This window comes from Syngnathus scovelli, chromosome 5 (genome assembly GCF_024217435.2).
Source record: "Syngnathus scovelli strain Florida chromosome 5, RoL_Ssco_1.2, whole genome shotgun sequence".
Lineage (NCBI taxonomy): Eukaryota > Metazoa > Chordata > Actinopteri > Syngnathiformes > Syngnathidae > Syngnathus > Syngnathus scovelli.
The window spans coordinates 15,118,665-15,145,342 of NC_090851.1; the positions used below are offsets into that span (position 1 = coordinate 15,118,665).

Here is a 26,678-nt window from a genome sequence, read left to right on the forward strand (position 1 = left end):
AAATCATGTTCAACCTACATTTAATTAAATACACTACAAAGACTTTGTTTTTAGCAAATAATTAACATCATTTTACAGGTGGTAAAAAAAACTTAGAACGTTGAGGAATTCTCATCAAACACAGCTAACAGGCTAATTAGGAACAGGTGGGTGCCATGTTTGGGTTGTAAAGGAGCTTCTCTATATTGCTCAGTCATTCACAAACAAAGATGGGGCGAGGTTCACCTCTTTGTGATCAAGTACAAAATACTAGTCGAGCAGTTTAAGACAGACAGAGACAGATGGACAGATTGTGCAGTTTAAAACTCAATTTTGCCAAGCAATAGCCATTTATCAACAACACCGAGGAACTCCGCCGGGTTCACTGGGCCTAAGTTTCTCTAAGTTGAACTGATGCAAAGTGAAAAACTGTTCCGTGGTCTGATGAGTCCACGTTTCAAATTGTGTTGTGAAATTGTGGAGGTCGAGAAGAACCATCTGGACTGTTCAGGACGCAGAGTTCAAAAGCCAGCATCTGTGATGGTATGGGACTTTGTTAGTGCCAATGGGTACTTGGACATTTGTGAAGTTAATGTTAATGTTAAAAGGTCGTACATACAGCTTTTGGAGAAAGATATGCTGCCCTACAAGCAATGTCTTTTTTTTCATGGACAATAATTCATTAAATTTGTGTAGCGCTTTTCAAAAACCCAAAGACGCCTCGTTTACTTCAGTAACACAATACCAAACCACATTCTCCATTTGTTACAAAAGCGTAGCTTTGTAGTAAAAGACTGCAAGTACTAGATTGGCTTGCCTGCAGTCAAGACCTGTCTCCCATTGAAAATGTATGGCACTATGAAGTGTAAAATATAACAGCAGGGATACCGGACTGTTGAACAGCTGAAGCTGAACATCAAGAAAGAATAGGAAAGAATTCCAGCTACAAAGCTTCAACAATTATGTCCTCAGTTGCCAAACGTCATTGGATATTTAAAGAAAAGATGATGCAACAGTGGTAAACATGATTCTGCTTTTGGAAATATGTTGCAGCCATAAAATTCAATCTTAATATCTTTCCGTGTATTCAATTAAATATAGGTAGAACATAATTTGCAAATCATTGTTTTAACACAACACCCCAACTTTATTGCATTTGGGTTTGTAACACTAATTTTTTCTCCCATCTTTGTAGGCTTTTCTGCTGTGAGATACAATCGTTCGACAGTTTTGCATTGGGGTATGTTTAAGGCTTGGAACGAAATACGTAGAGAGAGCAAAGAGAGCAATAACAAATCAAACACCTGCATTATAAAATATCTGGATGTTCAATTCCACTTCCTTTTTTTCAGACCACGGCCAGTATGAGTGGTCATTAATACCGATACCAAGCAACGATACCACTGGTAATTTTGTTACATAAAATGTCTCTTGAAACAGTGAAAGATAGGAAAGACCGCCCATAAAATCCCATGCACAATACACATTTTCTTCCCCCCAAAAGATTTATTTTTCATTTTGAAATCTTTCATATTTTGTATTTATTTTTGATTTTCTTGGTCCTGCAATGCAGAAAGAAATGTTATTCAAATGAGGAGGCGGTCTTGGACTATACATATTACAAAAACACATATTAACACAATTTTAAAGAACAACATTATTTTTCCTTGCGTCCTGGTAACTTGGAATGAACAGTAGCCGGAACTTGTACGCCTCATTTTCTACTGTCATGAGCTGCAGTGCATAGAGTCCATAACAATCTTATCAACATTAAAATACTCACATAAATTGCATCCTAATGGGTATCTGTCACCCATGTATGCCTTTTAGTTTCGGATAGTTCAATGGCCTAAAGAGGATGACCGATATTGGTCTCGCCTGCCACAACGACTATAAGATAAGTTAAAAAAGGCCGGTATCCATGTGCCTTATTCAAATATCTGGCATCGGTCTTCACCCAACCCTATCCTGTTATGTGTAATTTTTTGAAAAGTGTAGAAGTATGTAAGTAGAACACTATCAAACACGTGTGTTATCTGCTTTTCTATGTGGTGTGCAACAAATATATTCACAGCACAATATACATAGTAAAGATATATAAAAAAAAAAAAATTCAATGTACCGAATACATGTCGAGTCTAGGACAATTACTCACATTTACTTTTTCTCCTCATTTGAACCCAGGAACTATCCGACCAGTGAGGAGGTGTTTTTATGACCCGGCCTCAGCCCCGGGACAAGGGTGGCAGTGGGAGTGGGAAAATGATGCAGGTTCATGGACACCATATGACATAGAGGTGGCTATCTCCATCGAGAATGCTCATAGCCGCCAGCAGCCCTGCCTGGACCTGACAACCCTTGGCTTCTGCTATATCATTGATTTTCAGAATATGACACAGGTGTGAAGTTGTTTTTTTCTTCATATCTGTCCATTTATCTATTATCCATCTATCCATCCTAGTGCTGTCAGGCACTAATTAATTACAGGATTTTTAATTTATTAATCTAGTTGGATTTTAATCTCATATCTGATAAAGGTCCCCAAATACAGAATTTAAATACTAGGACATTACACAATTATAGTGCATGATTAATCAATTGAATATACTAATAAGAGATTTGGCCACAAACAAGCTAAATGGGTATTAAAAAGGAATAAAGTGGGAGTGTTGCAATGTGTTGAATATACGATTAAGAGATTTGCCCACAAACAACCTAAATGCGTAATAAAAATGAATAAGGTGGGAGTGTTGCAATATGTTGTCAGTAATTACAGAAAGATTTCCACAGGAAAAATTGATAATTATATGCTTTTTTTCTGTGTCCTCCCAGGTGAATCGACAGAGCCAACGATGTCGAAGGATTCAGCGACGTGCTGACACGGCCTATCCGCTAGTGTCTGGGCCTATTCCATTTCCAAAAGGAGGAGGTGAGGGTGTAGGAGGAGGACTGACAGGTGCCTTGTTAGGTGTTGGAGTATCAGGAGCCAGCATGGGAATTGGAAGTTCTGTGTACCCGTACGGGGGCATAATGACTACTGGACTGGGCCAACCTTGCTCCTGCCAGCAGTGCATGCTTGTCTTTAGTGTGAAAACAAACCTAGGAGGAGCAGGACGCTCACTAACCATTCAGCGGTCCAAGACCTCAGCACCCACCACCTCAAAACCCTTGAATCCATCTAAATCAGCCACACTGGGGAGAGGACAGCACTTGAAGCCCAACTGCAACACCTATCAGACGCTGCCACATGGCCTTGCCATTTCTAAAAACACTGCATCTCCAAGAAGGAATGCCCAGCTCTTTGCTCAGTCTCTGGCTGCGCTCACCACAGGGACCTCCACTCTTGGCATTTCGTCATCTTCCAGGCCTCCTCCTCCGTCACTGCCGCCCCCTCAGCCACCATCATCCAACATAAATGTGAATCCTCCGTCCATTCCAGCAAAGCAGTCTTCATCTTCAGCCAGCGAATCAGTACCCACTGCCACATTAATTACCCCGGCTAGCACAGTGACCACACCTCCATCCCCTGTGCCATCTCCATCACCAGCAGTAATGAAGCCACAACGTGCGCCGTCGTCCGCATCCAAAGTTTGCCATGCCCCACTACCACAGAGGTCAAGCTTAGCTGGACTGAGTCGACCAGCATTGCAGAGGATTGCCATGGCCCAGTCAAGAGCACTAATAGCGTCGGGGTGAGTGAAGAAAACATTTCAACTCAAGAACCTTTGTGTCACGTTCAACGGAAAAGTGTGTAGCATCTAAATATCAAGAGTCCTCATCTTTGCACTTGTAGTGTCCTCCTAAAATAAGGTTTCATAAATCCAATCTATGGCTGCATCTCTCGAATATTCTAGCCATCCCCCCACTCCTAGTGTAAAACCTTCTTTGAAAATATTTAGACTTTTTTGAATCTGTAGCATTTCCATTCGGTTTTGCAATTGTTATTGTATTTTTCAATGGAAAATTTGAACAAAAAGAGGTGGATGGAAACCCACCTACAGAAAGTTCACAAAGTACTACTTCACATGGTTGAAGTTCTAAGCACAATCCTGAATCGCTTGATCTGTGCATGATATTGGTGTGCACAAAGTCCATAATACTGGTAAACTGCACCCCTTTGTGAAAGATGTAGTCGACTGACCACCTAGCACGCCTGATCACGCATACTTGTGTGACCCTCCCCATAGTTCTGTTGTCGGGGGAGCACTATTAAAAGTTCTTTAAGATTTTAATAATATTTACTTCACTTAATACATTTCCACAATGATACAGAGGGATTGTACCAAGCTTCTGTCACATTTGTAAACAAAATCCGATAACATCCACCAAAATTTGTCCCTGTGCTTCGAGCAAATCCGACAAAATCGTGTTAAACTACTAAGTTAGACCTCCATTTAGAAAGTCTAAAATGTTGTCTACGTTTATCTCTAAATTGTCAGAAGTGCCAGGACCTTGCCGTAGAATGCGGCAGAATGCACATCGAGGCGTATGTACTAAATTTATAAACTCGCAAAATTTGCCCAGAATAAAATTTTTATGTGCCAGGCGCAATCTACTCTGTCAATAAATTGGCAGGGGCGCTGGTACTGCGGCAGTTCCGTCTGCCGGAACAGCCAGCGTGGCCCTAGCACAAAAATGAAGATGCGCCTGAGATGCACAAGAGTGCATGGGTGCCGGTCTACCAGAATATGGCCCAAAATGTCACGCACATTGCTTTTGTGTTATGGTAAAAGTCAAAATGTGGAACACTAATATGCTCCATGAGCAAATTGTGTGCACAATGGACAAAGGTGTTGAATTACAGATGATCTTAAAAATAACAGACGTCTGGTGTTGTTAATCACTTTTAACCTGAAAACAAGGTCAAATGGTTTTGAAATGTTGTTTTTTGTGTAGTCCTCATGTCCTTGAGACTTCTCACTTGCTTTCTTTACCCTGTGGTTCCTCACCCTCCCTCCCTATGTGCCTTCACTTCCCAGCAGTCTGGGCCTCTCAGGGCCTCATTGTTGGTCTCCACAGTAACCTTTGTTAGATTACACAAGCCTGGGCCACATTAGCAGCACAATGCTGAGTCTCTGCTACTTTTCTCCACGGCCATCCCCCACACTCATTCCATATTTTTTTTAATTGCATTTTCTTATATGTTGCCATCCATTGCTATAGTTTTTGCACATCACCCCCCCCCCCCCCCCCCCTGCTTTTATCTTTTAAACTTTGTTTGATTGTAGAACTATGGAATAATTGCTTTCAAACTAGGCTTTTCAGCCTTGGTCACACGTATATATGTATGTAGTGGGGTTCATGTGGTGGAATTGCTGTGCTCTGTGAATTAGCATAATGACGCAATCTTTTGTGTGGATACGGGTTAGACACCATTGACTATACCCCCTCACAATTCTGGGGAGGGGTGAATTTACATATGAAGCCACGTGTGTTTGTGCGTGTGCATTTTAGACTTATCCCAGACAGTACCAAGGAGCATAGCTGGCAGGGTGGTAGGGGGAGAGGTTTTAAACAAAGAAACAAGTCAGCAGTCAAAGACTGATTACATGACACAAATCAGGACAGAAAGATATTACACTCACACAGCATTTCTTTGGCTCATGCCCACATTGTCCTGCTCTCTTATGGCGAGTGTAAATATTGACAGTTCACACAGGAGATGAAGTGAGGAATGTGTGCTTCTCGGAAGCAGACAAAAGCAATGAACGAGTCTGAGAAAGAACTGTTTTGTTGGGATTCTCATGCATATAGACGAGCAGCCTGACTCTCCTCCGAGAAATTTCTTGATTTTAATTTCAGACCATTTGCTAAGAACCCAGCTTTTAACAGTATGTTGATTGTTATGCAGCTTTTCTCTCTGAATAATGATTTGGCTCATGTTGGTTAACTGCTGGATTTTCATCCACCATATTGACAGTTTTTTTTCCAAAAGTTCATTTGAATGCGGCTTTGAGGTTAGATCATTGCAGAATAAAATGGCTCTGCAGATCGGAGTGTTTTTTGATGGTAAGTCATCTTCAGTGAATGTGAGAGCTTTGCAGTTATGCAAAATAGCATGGTAAGATTTTCAAAAGTAAATGTAGTCTGACAACTAATTTTACAGTAGTAATCTGTTAAATTATTTACTTAAAATGGCCACCTTTTTCCAGTTCCTGGCAACACTGCTAATGACGTGTTTGAACTAACATTTTCTGGAAGGAGAGTAAGAGTAGGAGTTAAGGCATATGTGACAGGTTTATCCTGTGTCCGTGTGCGCGCGCGTGTGTGTGTGTGTGTGTGTGTGTGTGTGTGTGTGTGTGTGTGTGTGTGTGTGTGTGTGTGTGTGTGTGTGTGTGTGTGTGTGTGTGTGTGTGTGTGTGTGTGTGTGTGTGTGTGTGAGCGCTCATGCACTTTTGAGAGAGAAAGAGAGAATGTGTTGGAGTGTGTTATTGTCTGGCATCTAAATCAGTCCTGCTGATGTCCATCTGGGCCCGAGGGAATAGAAAAGAGTGTAGGGCATCGGGATTGTGGGAGTGGGAGAGACAAAGCTCAGGGAGTATGTATGTTTTGACTAAGGGTCAAGAGACTCAAGAAAAAAAAAAAAAACCTTTCAGTAGTACTTCACACTCAGTAATGCTTACTTTTTTATTTCTAGCAGATGTAAATACCTTTACAACGAGTGAGGCAAGTTGATAATTCTTTGTTTTTATCCATTGTGGTCTGTCGGCCCACTTTTGTTTCATGTGCGTTATCAACTACTGTATTTTCCGCACTATTAGGCGCACTTAAAAACGTAAAATTTACTCAAAAAAAACCAGTGCGCCTTATAATGTAGACCGCCTTGTATATTTTCAAAGTCAAAGTCAGCTTTATTGTCAATTTCTCCACATGCCAAAGACACACAAAGAAACCGAAATTTCGTTCCCCCCTATCCCACGGTGACAAAACATGGCTCACAACAGACAAACAAGTAAACAAGTATAACAAAAGCGTGCTGAATAAATAATGAATAAATAACACAACAATAAATAAATAAATAAATAAATAAATAGGAGGAGCAGAAAAAAAAAAAAGGAGCAAGTGCGCGTACAGCAGACATTCCCGAAAATAGCGCAACAGTGCCGCATGCTACGCAGAAGGGGGTAGCGAGTTCAGGGCCCTAACAGCCTGGAGAAAGAAGCTGTTGGCGAGTCTGGTGGTGCGGGAGCGCAGGCTCCTGTACCTCTTCCCAGAGGGCAGAAGGTCAAACAAAGAGTGAGCCGGGTGACTCACATCTCTGGCAATCGAGGTTGCCTTGCGGGCGACATGGGAGGTGTAAATGTCGTTCAGGGAGGGTAGCGAAGCACCAATAATCTTACCAGCCGTATTCACTATGCGCTGCAGGGCCTTCAAGTTCTGTTCAGTGCAGTTACCACCCCAGACAGCGATGCAACTGGTGAGGACGCTCTCAATGGTGCCACGGTAAAATGTAGACAGGACTGCCTGAGGAGCACATGCACGCCTGAGCTTCCGCAGGAAGTACAAGCGGCGCTGAGCTTTCTTTGCCAGTGACGAGGTGTTTTCGGACCAGGAGAGGTCCTCACTGATGTGCACCCCCAGGAACTTGGTGCAGCTCACCCTCTCCACCACAGCACCGTCGATGATCAGCGGCAGGTGTGTTGTGTGACCCTTCCGGAAGTCAACAATCATTTCCTTGGTCTTATTGACGTTCAGCAGGAGGTTGTTGTCCCTGCACCACGTGGTCAGAAGGTCAACTTCCGACCTGTACCGAGTCTCGTCGCCCTTCGTGATGAGACCCACCAGAGTCGTGTCGTCAGCAAACTTCACTATGCGGTTGTCGCTGTAGGTTGCAGTGCAGTCATGCGTCAGCAGGGTGAAGAGCAATGGACTGAGCACGCAGCCCTGGGGGGCTCCCATGCTCAGCGTGATGCTGGCGGAGATTTTGTCGCCAACACGCACCACCTGAGGCCTCTGACAGAGGAAGTCCAGTATCCAGTTGCAGAGGGAGGTACTGAGGCCCAGCTCGTCGAGTTTGCAGATGAGTCGCTGCGGCACAATGGTGTTGAAGGCAGAGCTGAAGTCCACAAACGGCAACCTCACATATGAGTCCTTTCTCTCCAGGTGGGTGAGGGCCGAGTGGAGGGCAGAGCAGATGGCATCCTCAGAGGACCGCTTGGCACGGTACGCAAACTGGAAAGGGTCAATGGTGGGGGGGAGAACGGACTTGATGTGCTCCATGACCAGCCGCTCAAAGCACTTCATGATGATGGGCGTCAGTGCCACAGGGCGGTAGTCATTGAAGCAGGACGGTGCAGGTTTCTTCGGCACAGGAACGATGGTGGCAGCCTTGAAACACGAGGGGACGATGGCCTGCTGCAGGGAAACGTTAAAGATGTCCGTGAAGACACCCGACAGCTCCCCAGCACAGTCCTTCAGCGCTCGACCCGGGATGTTGTCAGGGCCCGCCGCCTTACGGGTGTCAATAGCGGCAAGCGCCCTCCTCACACCGTCGGCAGAGAGGCGCAGGGGCTGCTCGTGTGGGGGGGGAGTGGACTTCAGTGGGCAAGTGCTGTTCTGGGCGTCGAAGCGAGCAAAGAAGCGGTTCAGATCGTTCAGCAGACGGACGTCGCCCTCACAGCTCCTCGGCGCGGGCTTGTAGTCCGTGATGGTCTGAATGCCCCGCCAAAGGCTACGTGCGTCCTTGCTGTCCTTGAAGTGGGTGGAGACCTTGCACGAGAACGCCTTCTTCGCTTCTTTGATGCCTCGGGACAGGTCGGCCCTCGCTGTCCTCAAGCCAGCCTCATCCCCCGCTCTGAAAGCCTTGTCCCTGGCCCTCAACAGTCTGAGGACAGCCCCCGTCAGCCACGGCTTCCAGTTCGCGCGAGTGACGACGGATTTTGAGCAAGTCACATCATCGATGCACTTTGTGATGTAAGAGGTAACAGAGTCAGTATACTCCTCTATGTCCGTCCAATCGTTGTAGGTGGCTGCCTGCTTAAATAAGTCCCAGTCAGTGGTGTCGAAGCAGTCACGAAGTGCATCGGAGGCACCCTCAGGCCACACTCGAACCTGCCTCCGAACCGGCCTGGATGCCTTTACCAATTGTCTGTATGCGGGCAAAAGCAAAACGGTGAGATGGTCAGAAAGCCCCAGATGGGGGAGGGGGGTGGCTTTGAAAGCTCCCTTTTGCGCCGAGTAGACTAGGTCCAGGAAGCTGTCTCCACGTGTCGGAAAGGGAACATGCTGGTGAAGCCTCGGGAAAACAGACTTCAGGTTGGCATGATTGAAGTCTCCAGCGAAGATGGTGAAACCGTCAGGGTGCGCTGTTTGCTGTTCACTGACAGCCTGGTACAGTTCACCAAGCGCCGCGATCCTGTCTCCTTCGATGTTGGAAGGCGGGATGTATACCGCGACTAGCAGAATCGCGGTAAATTCCCTCGGCAGATAAAAAGGACGGCACTTAATGATCACAAACTCCACAAGCGGCGAGCAGTGCTTACATACCACCACAGAGTCCCGGCACCATTCTTCTCGGATTTAGACGCATATTCCACCTCCACGCGACTTTCCCCCTCGTACAATGGCACGGTCCGCCCGATAGCACGCTAGCCGCTCCAGATGCACTGCAGAGTCCGGAATGTTGTCACTCAACCAGGTCTCGGTGAACACGAGCACACAGCAGTTCCGCACCGTCCGGTTCGTAGACCTCAGCAGGCGAACGTAATCCATTTTGTTGTCCAGCGATCGAACATTCGCCAGAAGAATGGAGGGCACCGCCGGTCGCGCTGGGTTGGCCGCCAGCCTGGCCCGGACGCCTCCGCGCTTGCCCCTCTTTTGCCTCCTCGCACACCGTTTCCGACGGCTCCCAACCGGGGGAGGAATAGCGGGTGAGGTCGGCGACGTTTCAGGACGTAGCAGTCCGAGCGCCTTTAATGTCGACGCTTCAAAGTCCAGAACGCCGCAAAACCCACTTCTGCCGATGTCAAGCAGAACCTGCCTGCTGTACTTGTAGCACGGACGAGACGAACACACAAGACTGTCGGACGAACACTCATAAGACAAACAAATCACCGTACTGTGTGCCGCCATCTTGATCATATGAATTTGTTGATCCATACTGGTTGTACACAGCTCTGCCAAAATGTTTTAGGACGACTAGTAAATTACAAGGTCGCATTCCCAGCATTACATTCTGTTAATGTTTTCGAGTACGTTTACGGATCAATATGTGTTAAATCAGTCTTTAGTCGGTTCTGATTACTTTTATGGAAGAGAGCTTGAGAAATGTGATTATTTACAGGGAGTCGCCATGACACTTTGCTGAGGCTCATGGGAGTCTGCGAGCTGAGGCTCATGGGAGTTTGCGGGTGGCTAATGCTATAATGATAGCTGCTATACGAGACTATTTCCTTTCAAAATAGGCCGCTTTGTTAATGTTTCGAGTAAATTTACAGATCGATATGGAACGATATAAGTAAGCAGTACCAATGTGTTAGATCAAACTTTAGTTAGTTCCGATCACTTTTATAGGAGATAGTTTGAGAAACGCGATTGTTTACTGAGGGTTCATTGGTTATTGGCGAGTGCAGTCACGGGCAAACTACGGCCCGCGGGCCACATCCGGCCCACGGGCCCGTTTAATCCAGCCCGCCAAACTTGAATAAATTGTATTATTTAACTTTGTTTTGGGTCATTTTCCCTGCAATTAGTATGTTTCCCCAATAGATGGGGAAGCGCCCGCCCGCGCATTTACTACCGGAAGACGTGTCAGAAAGCTCGGTGCACACGCACAAGTGCGTATACGTACTAAGTAGTACGGATCCGGCGCACTCCGCGCTCTATTTCCATCAGTGCCGAATTTCGAGTGTGGGCTGTGACGTCAGCATTCTCGTAATTGGCGCTCTGAGCTTTCAGATACAATTTTACGTTAATGCCACCCACAAACCTTCCCCTGGAATCTTTCCACTAAAATGAGTGGCCCGAGGAAAAGAAAGGTGGACACTGAGTGCCGAGTGTTCAAAAAAAAAAGAGAGGACAATTTGGCTCGACCTACGTGTGTGAGCAGACGTTCAGCCACATGAACGTCAACAAAGCCCGTCACAGCTCTAGGTTAACGGACCGACACCTCGGCTCTATCCTAAGAATTACCACAACAAATTTTACTCCAGACCATGATGCACTAGCAAAAAAGGGAGACCAACAATACTATCGATTTCTTTATTACTTTATTTAGAAGTATTCTTTCACTGATTCTTCAAGATGATGTATTTGGTCAGAACGTTTGCCGTTTGATGTGATTTGGCCTCATTAGATAAACATATTTCATAAATCTGACCTGCAGGCGCTGAAGTGATGGAAACTATTATTCATAATAACAGTGTCGCTTTTTTTGAATATCTATGCTTTACTACCTTCTAAAAGCACAAACCTTTTATGCAATGACCTTTACATGTCATTTCTATTACTTCACACAAACACTTCATCCATCTGCTCCTGGTTCGGCCCCCCGGTCTAAATTTAGGACCAAATTCGGCCCGCCAGTCAAAGAGTTTGCCCACCCCTGGGCTAGTGGATGCATACCGCAACCCTAGTCAACCTCAGTTTGTTGCAGTATAGCTTCTATTTTATGCGCCTTTTAATCCGGTGCACCCTATATATGAAATAATTTCTCAAATAAAAAATTCAACGAGGGTGCGCCTTATAATCCAGTGCGCCTTATGGTGCGAAAAATACGGTACTTGATACAACAGGCCAAGCAACAAATACTAAAAACCAATTTGTACTCATCTTACATGCTGCATCACGTGACCGATGCATCGTGCGATCGGTCCACAACGCGCACGCTTCAGAAATTAGTGCTGCATGACGATTGCCGTGTGGATAATCTTTTTTTTGATTGATCTGTTTCGTTACATGCTGTGCTGACATAGTAGAGCTTTCCCCAGCAACGTTCCATAAGGGCTCTTAAATCGTAATTTATTCGTATCCAAAAAAGTGAACTTGCACCATGCAGCTTGTTGATGCTGCTGCAATCTAGCTTGAAGGCATTAATTAATGTGGTATCTGCGTGTGTAAAGAAGACCACACACCTACAATGGCCCGTTCTTCATTGATACAATTAAATGCATCATCTAGTCACCCTTTGTTCAAGCACGCCCTATCTCTATTAATGTCGCTTTGTTACTTGGTCAAAAAGTAAAGTAAAACCGGCTTCCGGAATTGTCTGAAAAAATGCAGAGGAAACTCAACTCTGTGTTGTCCTGGCGTAGCGACATCCTTTGATGAACTCCAAAACATTTTCAAGTAAAGCAAACTGTGCGCTGTATTGACGCAATGCCCATACCAGTATAAAGAGACCTGAAGGCAGCGTTTACATCACGAGTCTTAATGCTCAATTCGGAATTTTGGATGAGATCCAATTTTGTGTAAATGTTCACATTCCATGTTAAATACGACTTCAGTCCTGGTGTATGAACATACACGTTCCTAAAGTGACCCATATGCGTAGTACTTGCGGTAATAAATGGGGGGAACAAGCAGGCGTCAAAGGCTTCTCTTTTTATTATCTTATATCCACAGAGGAGCAATTTGGAAAGAGGTGAAACTACAGTATTTAGGGGAGAGGAGAGGCTTTTTGATCGCATTTCATGAAGACGTCACTAAAGATGAGATCACGTTATTGCCGCGCTAAATAAATGAACCGGCTATGTCACTATCACCGCAGTTGTCCATATTTTGCTTCATGTTTCAAGCTAAAATAAATACTGTTACTCAAAACAACTTTGCTTCACTCTCCCTCCAAAGCAAGTCTGTCTGCCGTTTTGGAGCGCATGAGGACGTCCAGGTTGAATATAATACAGTTTGCTCTGAATAGAAATTGCTTAAGACTTTAGTGCTTTATCGACACAATACAGTACACAAAACGTTTTAAAAAGCCAGATATTTCTTTAAAGATGTATTAAGCAGACGCATTGCTGCCATTTTGTTATAACTACGGTTGTTTATTTATTTATTAGTTCTAAGTAGTAAACGTTCTTGTTTTAGTTCTAAGTAGTGAAATGTTTTTTTTTTTTTTTAGTTCTAAGTAGTCAAATCTTGCATTGCATTGTGGCCAATGATCTAGGTTACCGTATTTTTCGGACTAAAAGTCACTCCGGAATATACGTCGCATTAGCCATAAAATGCACAATAAAGTGAAAAACAACATATAAGTCGCTCCGGAGTACAAGTCGCATTTTGGGGGAAATTTAGAACAGACATGAATGAGCAACAATAGGCTAAACGATAGGTATGCTAACGTGACATAAACACAAACGAAGAGCTGAGAACGGGCCTGACGTAACATTATTATTATTATATTATTACATAAATAACACGTTTATCAAACTATCTGTGTCACTCCAATTCATTAAATCCATCGATCGTCCTTTATGAAAATGATGCCGCGTATGCGCTGCGCCACTAACGTCTAAATATTCTAAATATTCCACAGACCCATATAATGGTATATAAAGTATATATCAAATAACTGTCATATAAGCAACAATATTATCAAACCATCTGTCACTCCAAATCATTAAATCCATCGATCAAATTCCTCGTCTTTTGTCAACAACGCCGCGCGTGCGCCGCTGACGTCAGCCTCGTCGTTATTCCACAGATTAGTATATAAATATATTGTAGTGTTAACAAAGTACCAGGAAAGACGTGGGTTTGGTAAACGGCTCTTTATTTAGCAAAACAAGAGTTCAACGAGCCAACAACTACTGAACTGTAACGATAAAAACATATACAAGTTGCTACACGAAATAAAATATATCAAATAACTATAATATAAACAACAATATTATCAAACCATCTGTCACTCCAAATCATTAAATCCATCGATCAAATTCCTCGACCTTTGTCAACAATGCCGCTGACGTCAGCCTCGTCGTTATTCCACAGATCTAGTATATAACAATATTGTAGCGTTAACAAAGTACCAGGAAAGATGTGGGTTTGGTAAACGGCTCTTTATTTAATAAAACAAGAGTTCAACAAGCCAATAACTACTGAACTGTAACGATAAACACATTTATAAGTTGCTACACGAAATAAAATATATCAAATAACTGTAACATAAGAAGTTCACCGCCACACGGCCCCAAGCATCGGCGTCAACTTCCAGGCGTGTGGCGGCGTGGACTTCCATCCCCGGAGGTGACACTTCCAGCCACGGAGGTGGAAAAGAGCTCCATAGAATAGGACCGGGCATGCGTAAAAGCCATATCCGAGCCCCATCCACTGTCCCCGGACAGCTGCTCGGCCAAGCGACGGCCGAGCGACAGCCGAGCGACGGCCCCCGACTTCCATCCACGGAGGTGAAAGAGAGCTCCGTAGAGTAGGACCGGGCGTGCGTAAAAGTCATAATAGTTTTTCAAACCTTGTGTCACTCCAAACCATTAAATCCTTCAAATTCTTCGTCCTCCGTGTCACTTACAAACAAAGCCGCTAATGATGCCGGTAGTACGTGGGGCCCTTCGTCATCTTCGTCATCCCGTGATCGAATCCTTTGTCCTTTATGTAAACAACCGCCGCGCCGCTGACGTCACTTGCAGTTCAAACTACAGTAATCCCTTGCTACATCGCAGTTCGTTTATCGCGGTTTCACTTTTTTTTTTTTTTTTTTTTTTGAAAATTTGAGAAAAAATCACATAAGTCACTCCTCAGTATAAGTCGCCCCCCCCACCCAAACCATGAAAAAAAAAAAACGTGACTCATAGTTTGAAAAATACGGTAGTTATTACGCACGGTATTGCAAAATAGCAAATTTTGAAAGAACTTTTTTTTTCTTTGAAGGACAATTTTTGAATCAAGGATTTTATTTTAGTAGTTTTAAGGAGCTTTTTTCACAATTAATCTCAGGAATGCAAGGGTTTTATTAAACAATTAAAATACGACAATCAACAAAGCGGTTGGATGTTGAGCTACAACTATCAAATGTTTCAGTATTTTAGTATCTTGAAATTTTAACAAAGCAATTGTGTATTTGGGTAATGAACATTTCTAAAAAAAAAAAAACAACAACAACAAAAAAAACAACAACAAAAAAGCATCAGAATCAGTTTTATTGACCAAGTTTGTGCATGCCAGACAGGGAATTTGATTCCGGTTGATCTCAGCCTCATTGAATACAAAAACGCTTTAACACTAGAAAGTCTGACGTCACTTGCAGTTCAAACTACAGTAATCCCTTGCTACATCGCAGTTCGTTTATCGCGGTTTCACTTTTTATTTTTTATTTTTTTTTGAAAATTTGCGAAAAAATCACATATAAGTCACTCCTCAGTATAAGTCGCCCCCCCCACCCAAACCATGAAAAAAAAAAAACGTGACTCATAGTTTGAAAAATACGGTAGTTATTACGCACGGTATTGCAAAATAGCAAATTTTGAAAGAACTTTTTTTTTCTTTGAAGGACAATTTTTGAAACAAGGATTTTATTTTAGTAGTTTTAAGGAGCTTTTTTCACAATTAATCTCAGGAATGCAAGGGTTTTATTAAACAATTAAAATACGACAAACAACAAAGCGGTTGGATGTTGAGCTACAACTATCAAATGTTTCAGTATTTTAGTATCTTGAAATTTTAACAAAGCAATTGTGTATTTGGGTAATGAACATTTCTAAAAAAACAACAACAACAACAAAAAAAACAACAACAAAAAAGCATCAGAATCAGTTTTATTGACCAAGTTTGTGCATGCCAGACAGGGAATTTGATTCCGGTTGATCTCAGCCTCATTGAATACAAAAACGCTTTAACACTAGAAAGTCTGGGGTTTTCCTACCCCTCCTGTCCACAGGACAGCCAAAAGGCTCTGTGGTTTAAAATTAACAACTTAACAGGTGTCTGCACGGTATATGTCTCACAGTTTAGAGGTTGTGGGTTTGATTCCAGCTCTGACCTTCCTATGTGTAATTTGCATGTTCTCCCCTTGCCTGTGTGGGTTTCATTCCACATTAGGCTATTTTGCTTGTCCATCCTCTGTTCCAGACCTGGGCCCCTTTCCATCCTTGTTCCGTGGATCGGCTATGTTATCGGTGTTTTTGCAATGTGACCGCAGTATGAATTTATACAGAACATAATTACATCTGAAACAAATGATTATAACGATATATTCGAGAAAAAAAGCACGTTATCTTGCCTCATTCAAATCATGCAAAAACTGTCTGTCACATCTTAATATCTGAACATTTAAATATGTAAGCTAAAGTGCAATCACATTTGTAAATGAATGGCTTCTGGTTTTTGAAATGTAAATAAACCAATCTACTGTAATAAAACAACAAAATTGCAATAACTGCATTAATCATCAAAATGAAGTCTAACTGTCGTCTTGAAACAAATGTGAATAAGGAAAAACATTGCAATAAAATAATGCAAACTGCTACCGCTATTGTTGGGGAGCCTGAAAACTGTTGACTCGGATGGTTATGTTTTTGGCCCCCGGGTGTCGGTCAGAACACAGAAGGGAAGACGTGGTTCAGTTTTGATTGCTTTACTGAATTATTGGCAAAAAATAGTAATAAACAACCATAAATGAAATACTCTTGGCAACACACCAAACATAAGTCATCGATCGAGACAACAAAATACATTTGCTGGCGACCGTTAGTCGCCGTGCCGCTGCATAACGGCTACTCGTACGATGGGGGGCAAACTCAAAGGAGCGCGCCGGAACTCTCAATCAAACGGCGCGCACACGAAGCAAACCGCGATCGGGCAAACGGCACAACAGTGGACAGCAGTAACAATGAAATGTATATACTCACTTTGTGTCAAAGACGCACACGATCACAGCAAGATACTCAGTCGATACCAGCAACCTTTAATTTACCGTTGCGCACAAGTGAAAATGGGTATAATGTCTAGACCTCGAATATAAGACGACCCCCACTTTTTCAGTCTTATTTCAATGCAAAAAACATCGTCTTAAATTTGGGCCAATTTGGGAGGAAGAGTGACTGTTTTGATCGTCCGTGAATCTGCTGTTCTTAGAATAACATTATTGACTTTGCTTTTAACTTTAATTTAATCCCACTTGAAACATGAAGCATTGAGTGCACCTTTCTATTGGCCTGAATATAAGACGACTCTGATTATAAGACGACCCCCTCTTTTCCAAGACTCAAGTTTGAAAAAAGACTTTTTGAACACCAAATTTAATTTTTATACTGAAAATAATTACAGTACATCTGAAACAAATGATTATAACAATATATTCGACAGATAAAGCATGTTATTTTGCCTCATTCAAATCATGCAAAAACTGTCTATCACATCTTAATATCTGAACATTTAAATATATAAACTAAAGTGCAATCACATTTGTAAATGTGTTTTTTTCTGGTTTTTGAAATGTAAATAAACCAATTTAATGTGATATAACAACAAAATTGCAATAACTGCATTAACCATCAAAGTAAAGTCTAACTGTAACTATAGTCTTGAAACAAATCTAAATAAGGAAAAACATTGCAATAAAATAATGCAAACTGCTACCACTATTTTTATTTTTATTCTTCGTGACAGGGGTTCGCTTTGGCCTGGGGAGTTAAGTTCAGCATTCGCGTTGAAGATATCTGGCGCCATCTAGCGTTGTGAATGGGTATAATGTCTAGACCCCAAATGTAAGACGACCCCAACTTTTTTATTTCAATGCAAAAAACATCGTCTTATATTCGGGCCAATACGGCTATTCTGTCATGTACACGGCTCATTTATTAATCATAACAATGTCGTGATGTCACCTCTTCATGAAATGCGATCAAAAAGCCTTTCTTCATTCCCCCTGAATACTATTTCCACGAATCGCTCCTCTGTGGATATGGGATAATACAAGGAAAGCCCGTAGTGCCTTCGTTAGCCCACATTTACTTCCGCATATGTACTACATTTCGAGTGACGTCAACAAGACGAGGGACACACACACACACACACGCGCACACGCACACACACGCACACGCGCACACACACGCACGCACACACACACACACACACACACACACACACACACACACATTCGGGCTGGGCTACATGACACTGTTGTGGCACTAAACTATCCCCACACATTTTGTTTCTCTGCACACAAACTAAAGTTTCATATTCACCATCCCAAAAGTCAAGTGCTAACCGGTGAGTCAACCAGTAACCTGCATGGCTGACCAATAGGATTGCTTAGAGACCCTGGCATCTCTTACGTCCGCCTCGGGACCCTTGCGCCTCATTGCCAGTGGTCAAATAGTCAGTTACAGCAAATTTCTTGACTGGCTGTAATTGTCTCCTTACAACACTAACATGACTGTGTACCTCACGACATGGATTAACCAACTCGAGCTCGACTCCCTTAGTGCAACACACAAATTAAGTGACTGGGTGAACGAATAAAAAGACATGGCAAAAGCCCTAGTACACACAAATGATTTAAGTGAATCAATGAATGAATGATGACTATGGTGAAGCGCTAACAAACCCAATGCATCTAAATGAAAGGCAGTTGTACAAACACACGCAAGAGACCGACTGAAAACACACACACACACACACACGACACAACCAGCCCAGCCACGAATGCACAGATGAGGAACGAAGCAGTCAGTCCACCAATGGCAAATGAGCATTGACATAGCACATGGTGGAATACACTTCCATACAAGCTGAACCGCCCCTTCTGTGGACATTTTGAAAGGCAGCTAAAAAACACATTTGTTTAGGCGTGTGTTCCAGTTCAATTTCTTTGTCCATTATTTCACTACTTTTTTGCTCTTTGTTTGTTTACCGGGTATATTTTATGCTAATATTTTATTATATTGTTGTATTTTAACCACCTGAAGCACTTTGTAAGCTCTCTCTGTGAGAAGTAAATTTTTACTTACTCACTGTTAATGCGACACTCCTTCAACCAGTTTGGTGCTGATTAGTATGACCTGTTCACGATACCATGCCGTTGATTGTCGAGTGTGGATTAAGAGCACACAAAAAAGACAACTTTGACAATTTTACTGCAAATGGTTAGAGAGTACATAATGATTAAGACCAATTGGCCATTTACGTAGAGCGATAGATTGGTCATTAAATGCTTTGAACGGCGATTTACGATGATGCACTTTTTCACGAATATCCCTACCTATTACATTAGTCAATGTAAATGTCCAGTTGGTCAAGAAAACATGCCAAGGAAAAACATTTGGTAACAGTAAACAAGTGACATCACAACAAGGAGATTCAGAGAGCTTTTCAAAAAAGCAAATTTTCTCAAAATGCTGCTTTATCAACACATTGAATGGCTGCCTCTCCTTTGCTATAGAGCGCAGGGGTGGCCAACCAGTCAGAGACTAAGAGCCACATTTTTTACTGTGTTACCGCAAAGAGCCACGTCATACACATGAGCACACATGAACATCCCCCCTCCCCCCCCCACACACACACACACCTCTGCTCAGCCAAATTTATCATATTATCATGTCACGCACCAACATGACAATGACAGAAATTGACTCCTACAGTACTAAGACCACAGGCCAGTCATTTTCAACAATGAGCACTGTCTCACACACACAAACTCTCAGTTCAACAAAGTCCACAAACAAAAACATAATAATTTACAATAGCGTTTTTTCACTTACTCTGAATGTTGCTTAGTGGATTCTTTGCCTTGAACAATCGTCTTCAAATCTGGCTTGTATTCCGTTGTTGCTACTCGAAGCAATTCTTTTTGTTGGATGTCTGATACCATTCGTTTTCGTTTGTCGTTTTCAGGAGACAAGATTTCAACACCGTCACTGAGGCATTTTTTAACAAGCTCCCCTTCATTGTATGGCTTTTTAGCCCATGCAATGTTCCAAGCCAGTAGATGTGATGCAAGCGTGACAGTCTCTGAGTGCTTCGGAATTTTTGGGAAAAACTGTACCTGTTGTTCTGCCTGACTTTTCAAAGTGTCCAACTTGCGCTTGCGAAATTCAGTCCCTTTTGGAAAGTCCTTATCGATATTACCATGAAGTGAGCTGAAGTGGCGCTGAAGATTTGAAGCTTTGAAATGCGCTAATGACGTCTGACATATCAGGCAGAATGGCTTGCCATTGCGTTCAACAAAAAAAATATGAACTTTCCACCTCTTAAAAATGTCTTGTGTTCATCTTCATATTTTCATTTAGCTGTGTATTTTGTCCCTGCCATTTTGCGAGCGAAATTGACACTATTTGTTTCCTCGAATGGGTTTGCCCCTCCTCCTTTGCGGGATTTCACCTCATGCGCATACGCGTTTGACGGAAATGCCATATTGAACTCAAGCGAAGCAACACGCACACAAAAAAACACAAACACAAATATTGATATGAACGTAAAAGAGCCGCATGAAACCAGGCAAAGAGCCGCATGCGGCTCGCGAGCTGCGGGTTGGCCACCCCTGCTATAGAGCACTAGTGACTAAGCTACACCTACTTCTTGCGTTTGGGCTGTCATTTTGTCAAACGCATTTGGCCACCCAAAGAAAATAAAAACATTTTGATGGTTGTACTCTATATGTTGCATTCGTTCAACCCAATACAATAGCAACACAGTGTTTCTTACATATCGTGCCTATAGAAAGTCATCATAACCCTTTTAAATAGTTACTTTAGTTGTCATACAAGCTGAAATCAAAACCCATTAAAAAATATTTGTCCACATTTATTTACAGATTTAACTGTGCAACATCAAAATAATGAAAGCAAAGACAACAGTTCTAAAAATCTAATAAAAATAGTATATATAAAATATAATATATATCATATAAAATGAAAAACTAAAAAGACATGGTTGTAAAAGTCGTCAGCCCCCTGATCTAATCATTTGTAGTTTCATTTTGCTTTAATTGTAGACATAAATCTTTTTGGCTGTCTATTAGCTTTTTTGTGTGGAGAGCGGCGATGGGCTGCTCTCCAAGTCGATCCACAGATTTTGTATTGGATTTAAGTCAGGGCTCTGACTAGACCACTCGAGGACATTTACCTTCCTATCCTTAGGCCATTGATTTGTTCTTTTGCCAGTATGTTTAGGATCATTGTCATGCCCATCTCCAGGAGTGCAGATGTCCCTCAAGTATTTGGGTGTACTTGGCAGCATCCACATTCCCTGCGATCCTGACCATTTGCCCAGTTCCCTGAAGAGAAACATACCCACAACAAAATGCGGCCCCCACCATGCTTCACAGTAAGCATGGTGTGTTTTGGGTTGTGTGCTGTGTTTGGTTTTAGTTGATAATATAGCCAAATCAGGTGTTTTATTTACTATTTTTTAATAACAGTGCAGAATGTTTGAAAATGTAATTTTCACTTTGATTATCAGGGTTTTTATGTGCAAATAGTTAAAACAAATCAGACTTAATATATTATCATTTCTAGATGGAAGGTGAATAAAAGGTAACGTTTTTCATATGACATTATGATTTTCTGTAGCCATTATATGTATTTATGAAACAATCCAAGTATGCACTGTGCACACGGGAGGTGTGGTTGTTTGTTTGGTTCTTTGGAAGGACCCACAATGATAGCCTTTGCATCGGCAAAATTGTGAAGAGTAACAACATTATTTGATTTTAATTTGATTCCACTGGATACATAGTGCAGTGGTTCTTAACCTGGGTTCGATCGAAACCTGGGGGTTTGGTGAGTCGGTCTCAGGGGTTCGGCAGAGCCTCCACTGGGGAGGTCCGAACACACCTGATTTATCGCGTAAATTTGTGATAACTCATACCTGCAATGGTCTCGCAGAGGCGCACTGATTTGCAGGTATGTAATTTGTTGAGTTCATGCATTCCGTTGGTTTTGTTCTTTGAACAAGGTGATGATCATGCACGGCTCATTTTGTGCACCAGTAAAAAACATCTGTCTTGTTTTTGATTTATTTTTTTTTGCTAAAGGGGGGTTCGGTGAATGCGCATATGAAAATGGTGGTGTTCGGTACCTCCAACAAGGTTAAGAACCACTGACATAGTGGATGTTTGTGGTGATAGGAAGGTTAATTTGTGACAAAAAAATTTCCACCGATATTTAATGATGTTTTAGCCTTAGCAATGCAGTTAGCTGCCAATTCTGACAGGCTCAAAGGACTTACATTTGTTGACGAATCAGTTTTGAACTCATTTGAGAGCCGCTTGCCACATATTGGGATTTGTGCGTGGAAATCACCTCTCGCCGTAAATCCCCATTTCAAATGGGTCTATCCTCAGCTAGTAAATAAACCAGAAATGCTATAAGTTTTGTTTTCATTCATTTGTGTGTCCCTGCCACCGATGATTGGGGACCAATGTTAGAATATCAAATAAAATGCTTGAAGGGCTTGACTGAGGCCACATAGATTCCTGATAGGGCTATAGCCCAAATGTAGTGCTAGTCTCAATAAATTATCCTGTAAATGTGGCTCAGTATCAATGGAAATTGTTGCTGCTCTTAAAATTTAAACTGATTTTGCCTAAAATCTTGTAATCAGAATCATAAACATCGTGACTGCTTCGACACCACTGACTGGGACTTATTTAAGCAGGCAGCCACCTACAACGATTGGACGGACATAGAGGAGTATACTGACTCTGTTACCTCTTACATCACAAAGTGCATCGATGATGTGACTTGCTCAAAATCCGTCGTCACTCGCGCGAACTGGAAGCCGTGGCTGACGGGGGCTGTCCTCAGACTGTTGAGGGCCAGGGACAAGGCTTTCAGAGCGGGGGATGAGGCTGGCTTGAGGACAGCGAGGGCCGACCTGTCCCGAGGCATCAAAGAAGCGAAGAAGGCGTTCTCGTGCAAGGTCTCCACCCACTTCAAGGACAGCAAGGACGCACGTAGCCTTTGGCGGGGCATTCAGACCATCACGGACTACAAGCCCGCGCCGAGGAGCTGTGAGGGCGACGTCCGTCTGCTGAACGATCTGAACCGCTTCTTTGCTCGCTTCGACGCCCAGAACAGCACTTGCCCACTGAAGTCCACTCCCCCCCCGCACGAGCAGCCCCTGCGTCTCTCTGCCGACGGTGTGAGGAGGGCGCTTGCCGCTATTGACACCCGTAAGGCGGCGGGCCCTGACAACATCCCGGGTCGAGCGCTGAAGGACTGTGCTGGGGAGCTGTCGGGTGTCTTCACGGACATCTTTAACGTTTCCCTGCAGCAGGCCATCGTCCCCTCGTGTTTCAAGGCTGCCACCATCGTTCCTGTGCCAAAGAAACCTGCACCGTCCTGCTTCAATGACTACCGCCCTGTGGCACTGACGCCCATCATCATGAAGTGCTTTGAGCGGCTGGTCATGGAGCACATCAAGTCCGTTCTCCCCCCCCACCATTGACCCTTTCCAGTTTGCGTACCGTGCCAAGCGGTCCTCTGAGGACGCCATCTGCTCTGCCCTCCACTCGGCCCTCACCCACCTGGAGAGAAAGGACTCATATGTGAGGTTGCTGTTTGTGGACTTCAGCTCTGCCTTCAACACCATTGTGCCGCAGCGACTCATCTGCAAACTCGACGAGCTGGGCCTCAGTACCTCCCTCTGCAACTGGATACTGGACTTCCTCTGTCAGAGGCCTCAGGTGGTGCGTGTTGGCGACAAAATCTCCGCCAGCATCACGCTGAGCACGGGAGCCCCCCAGGGCTGCGTGCTCAGTCCATTGCTCTTCACCCTGCTGACGCATGACTGCACTGCGACCTACAGCGACAACCGCATAGTGAAGTTTGCTGACGACACGACTCTGGTGGGTCTCATCACGAAGGGCGACGAGACTCGGTACAGGTCGGAAGTTGACCTTCTGACCACGTGGTGCAGGGACAACAACCTCCTGCTGAACGTCGATAAGACCAAGGAAATGATTGTTGACTTCCGGAAGGGTCACACAACACACCTGCCGCTGATCATCGACGGTGCTGTGGTGGAGAGGGTGAGCTGCACCAAGTTCCTGGGGGTGCACATCAGTGAGGACCTCTCCTGGTCCGAAAACACCTCGTCACTGGCAAAGAAAGCTCAGCGCCGCTTGTACTTCCTGCGGAAGCTCAGGCGTGCATGTGCTCCTCAGGCAGTCCTGTCTACATTTTACCGTGGCACCATTGAGAGCGTCCTCACCAGTTGCATCGCTGTCTGGGTTGGTAACTGCACTGAACAGAACTTGAAGGCCCTGCAGCGCATAGTGAATACGGCTGGTAAGATTATTGGTGCTTCGCTACCCTCCCTGAACGACATTTACACCTCCCATGTCGCCCGCAAGGCAACCTCGATTGCCAGAGATGTGAGTCACCCGGCTCACTCTTTGTTTGACCTTCTGCCCTCTGGGAAGAGGTACAGGAGCCTGCGCTCCCGCACCACCAGACTCGCAAACAGCTTCTTTCTCCAGGCTGTTAGGGCCCTGAACTCGCTACCCCCTTCTGCGTAGCGTGCGGCACTGTTGCGCTACTTTCGGGAATGTCTGCTGTACGCGCACTTGCTCCTTTTTTTTTTTTTCTGCTCCTCCTATTTATTTATTTATTTATTTATTTATTTATTGTTGTTTATTATTGTTGTTGTTGTGTTATTTATTCATTATTTATTCAGCACGCTTTTGTTATACTTGTTTACTTGTTTGTCTGTTGTGAGCCATGTCTTGTCACCGTGGGATAGGGGGAACGAAATTTCGGTTTCTTTGTGTGTCTTTGGCATGTGGAGAAATTGACAATAAAGCTGACTTTGACTTTGACTTTGACTTGAAACAATGCCTTGTCAGACACATATGGCACATATTGTTCATGAAACTATATATGGCCCTGTTTTTATTGCAGAATTTTTGCATATCCATCATCTATGGATTATGTTAAACATCTTGATGTGCCATGATTTGCAATGATTTACAAATGTAATCATATTCCTTTATATGTCATGTATCGTCTATGTTAGAGTGGTGCTCGCTAACTTATTTGCAAGAACCACACGGGAGACAGTATGCCCTTTTAGCACTTGCAAGTGGAGAAAACGTTCGTGCAGAGATGTTCGAACGCAGTCTGACTTTGGACTCTTGCAACAGAGTATTTATTGAGAGAAAACAAGGTGAGAGTCTGGTCAAATCAGAGCAGTTGTGAGAACAGGACAAGTTTGGTTAATCATTATAGTCTACATTCCAACATAATCATACGATCAAAATAATCTATCAACCCTAACAGTCTATGTCCACGCATGACAGTGAGTCATTCACTTATGCCAGAATGAGTCACTAAATCGGGTGAAGTGAAATCAGCTTAGTGCACAGACAGAGAAAGCCTTTCAAAAGTAAACCTATAGGAAACAACAGATCATCACCATGCTTCGGGTCGTCAAACTGTTTTTACCTAACTTGAATTAGTTTTTCTGCTTATGTGCATACTTGCCAACTTTCCCGATTTACACAGAAAACTTATGAATTTCAACACTATCTCCGCTGTGGTTCCTGAGCAGTCATTTCTCCTGCTAATCTCACAATTTTACAATGAAGTAAGTGGTTTACTTTGTGGGGAATGTGACGCTACCCAGCTCTTCTACGGGAAAGGTAGAAACTCGCTAGGACTTGCGGTCACACAAACCATCCAGCGACTATTCATCCTCAGACACAGCCTCATCAATATATTTGAACCAGACGTAATGCCTCATGTCCTGTACATTAAATTTTCTATTTGACCATGGTGAGCAACAGCTTTTGTCAAAATCAATTCCTGCTGGTTGCTTTGGAAACCTGCAAGTGGTCTCCCAGCATTGCAAAGGATTTACATTTGAATGAAAATAGGGGTTAAATTGACAATTGTGGTAGTTGAATGAATATGACTCATAAATATTTTTATATTTTTAATACCATTAAATTGCAGCATGATAGAGCCAGGAAAGTCAAAAGCCCAGACACATCTTCAATCTATGCAAACAGTAGTAATAACACATCAAAGTTTGAGAACCGTCTAAATGGCGGTCGTTGTAGTTCTAGTGCTACAGGCAGCCGATGTGCTTGTCAGCTCTGTGAGGAAACCGAGAAACAGCTCTGTGCACATAATTTTCAACCATCTGGTAAATATAAGCCTAACAACTTTGAAATCTGGCAAAGAAACATTGGGCGATATGCTGATGGAGAAAGAAATCTCCCTCGGTTTCACAACCCAAAGTTGGCCAGTATGCATGTGTAATAAATAACAGGAGCACACTTTTTAAAATCAACAAGGTTAATTTTCATCGTCAGTCTTTTGCAATTCCACAATCTATACATAAGCACTTTTCTTGAAACTTTTGGGAGTCTTGCAGAACTAAGAAAACAATGTGTTGGCTTTTGGTGCTGATCTACAAATGTCTTTAATGGTTAGTGCTCCCCTCAACATACAATAGCAAGTAGTCCAAAAACATTTTCCAGATTAATCAACTCTGCTCATTTTATTGTTATTCATGGTTGCGTCTGAATTTTGCAGTGGTGTACCAGTGCAACACATAACACTGATATCAGAATATTTTGATAATAACTTGGAGAAGATAAATATAGCATTTTCAATTACGCCGACCAAAACTCCTTATCAGTCTGGATATGTGATTTGTCAGTGAGAGATGATTGGCTTTGTGATGATGCAGGTAATCCCCAGAGAGAGGCTGTGTGACCTCCATCTCTGAGCAGATGGAAAATCTGTGGATTAGCTCTGAAAAACACACGCACACAGAACCTGAGAGCTGTCCTTGATCAT

General features: G+C 43.2%; 1 protein-coding gene across 2 annotated transcripts in view; it reads left to right on the top strand.

Moving 5' to 3' along the window:
• The window catches only part of LOC125969449 (E3 ubiquitin-protein ligase DTX4), a 36,298-nt gene that overhangs the window by 5,026 nt on the left and 4,594 nt on the right, over positions 1 to 26,678 (top strand). For both annotated transcript variants that reach the window (XM_049721525.1, XM_049721527.2), the window contains exons 3-4: positions 2,164 to 2,378; positions 2,812 to 3,671. In XM_049721525.1, the coding sequence (XP_049577482.1) occupies positions 2,164 to 2,378; positions 2,812 to 3,671 (1,075 nt within the window). The remainder of the gene's footprint in view (positions 1 to 2,163; positions 2,379 to 2,811; positions 3,672 to 26,678) is intronic.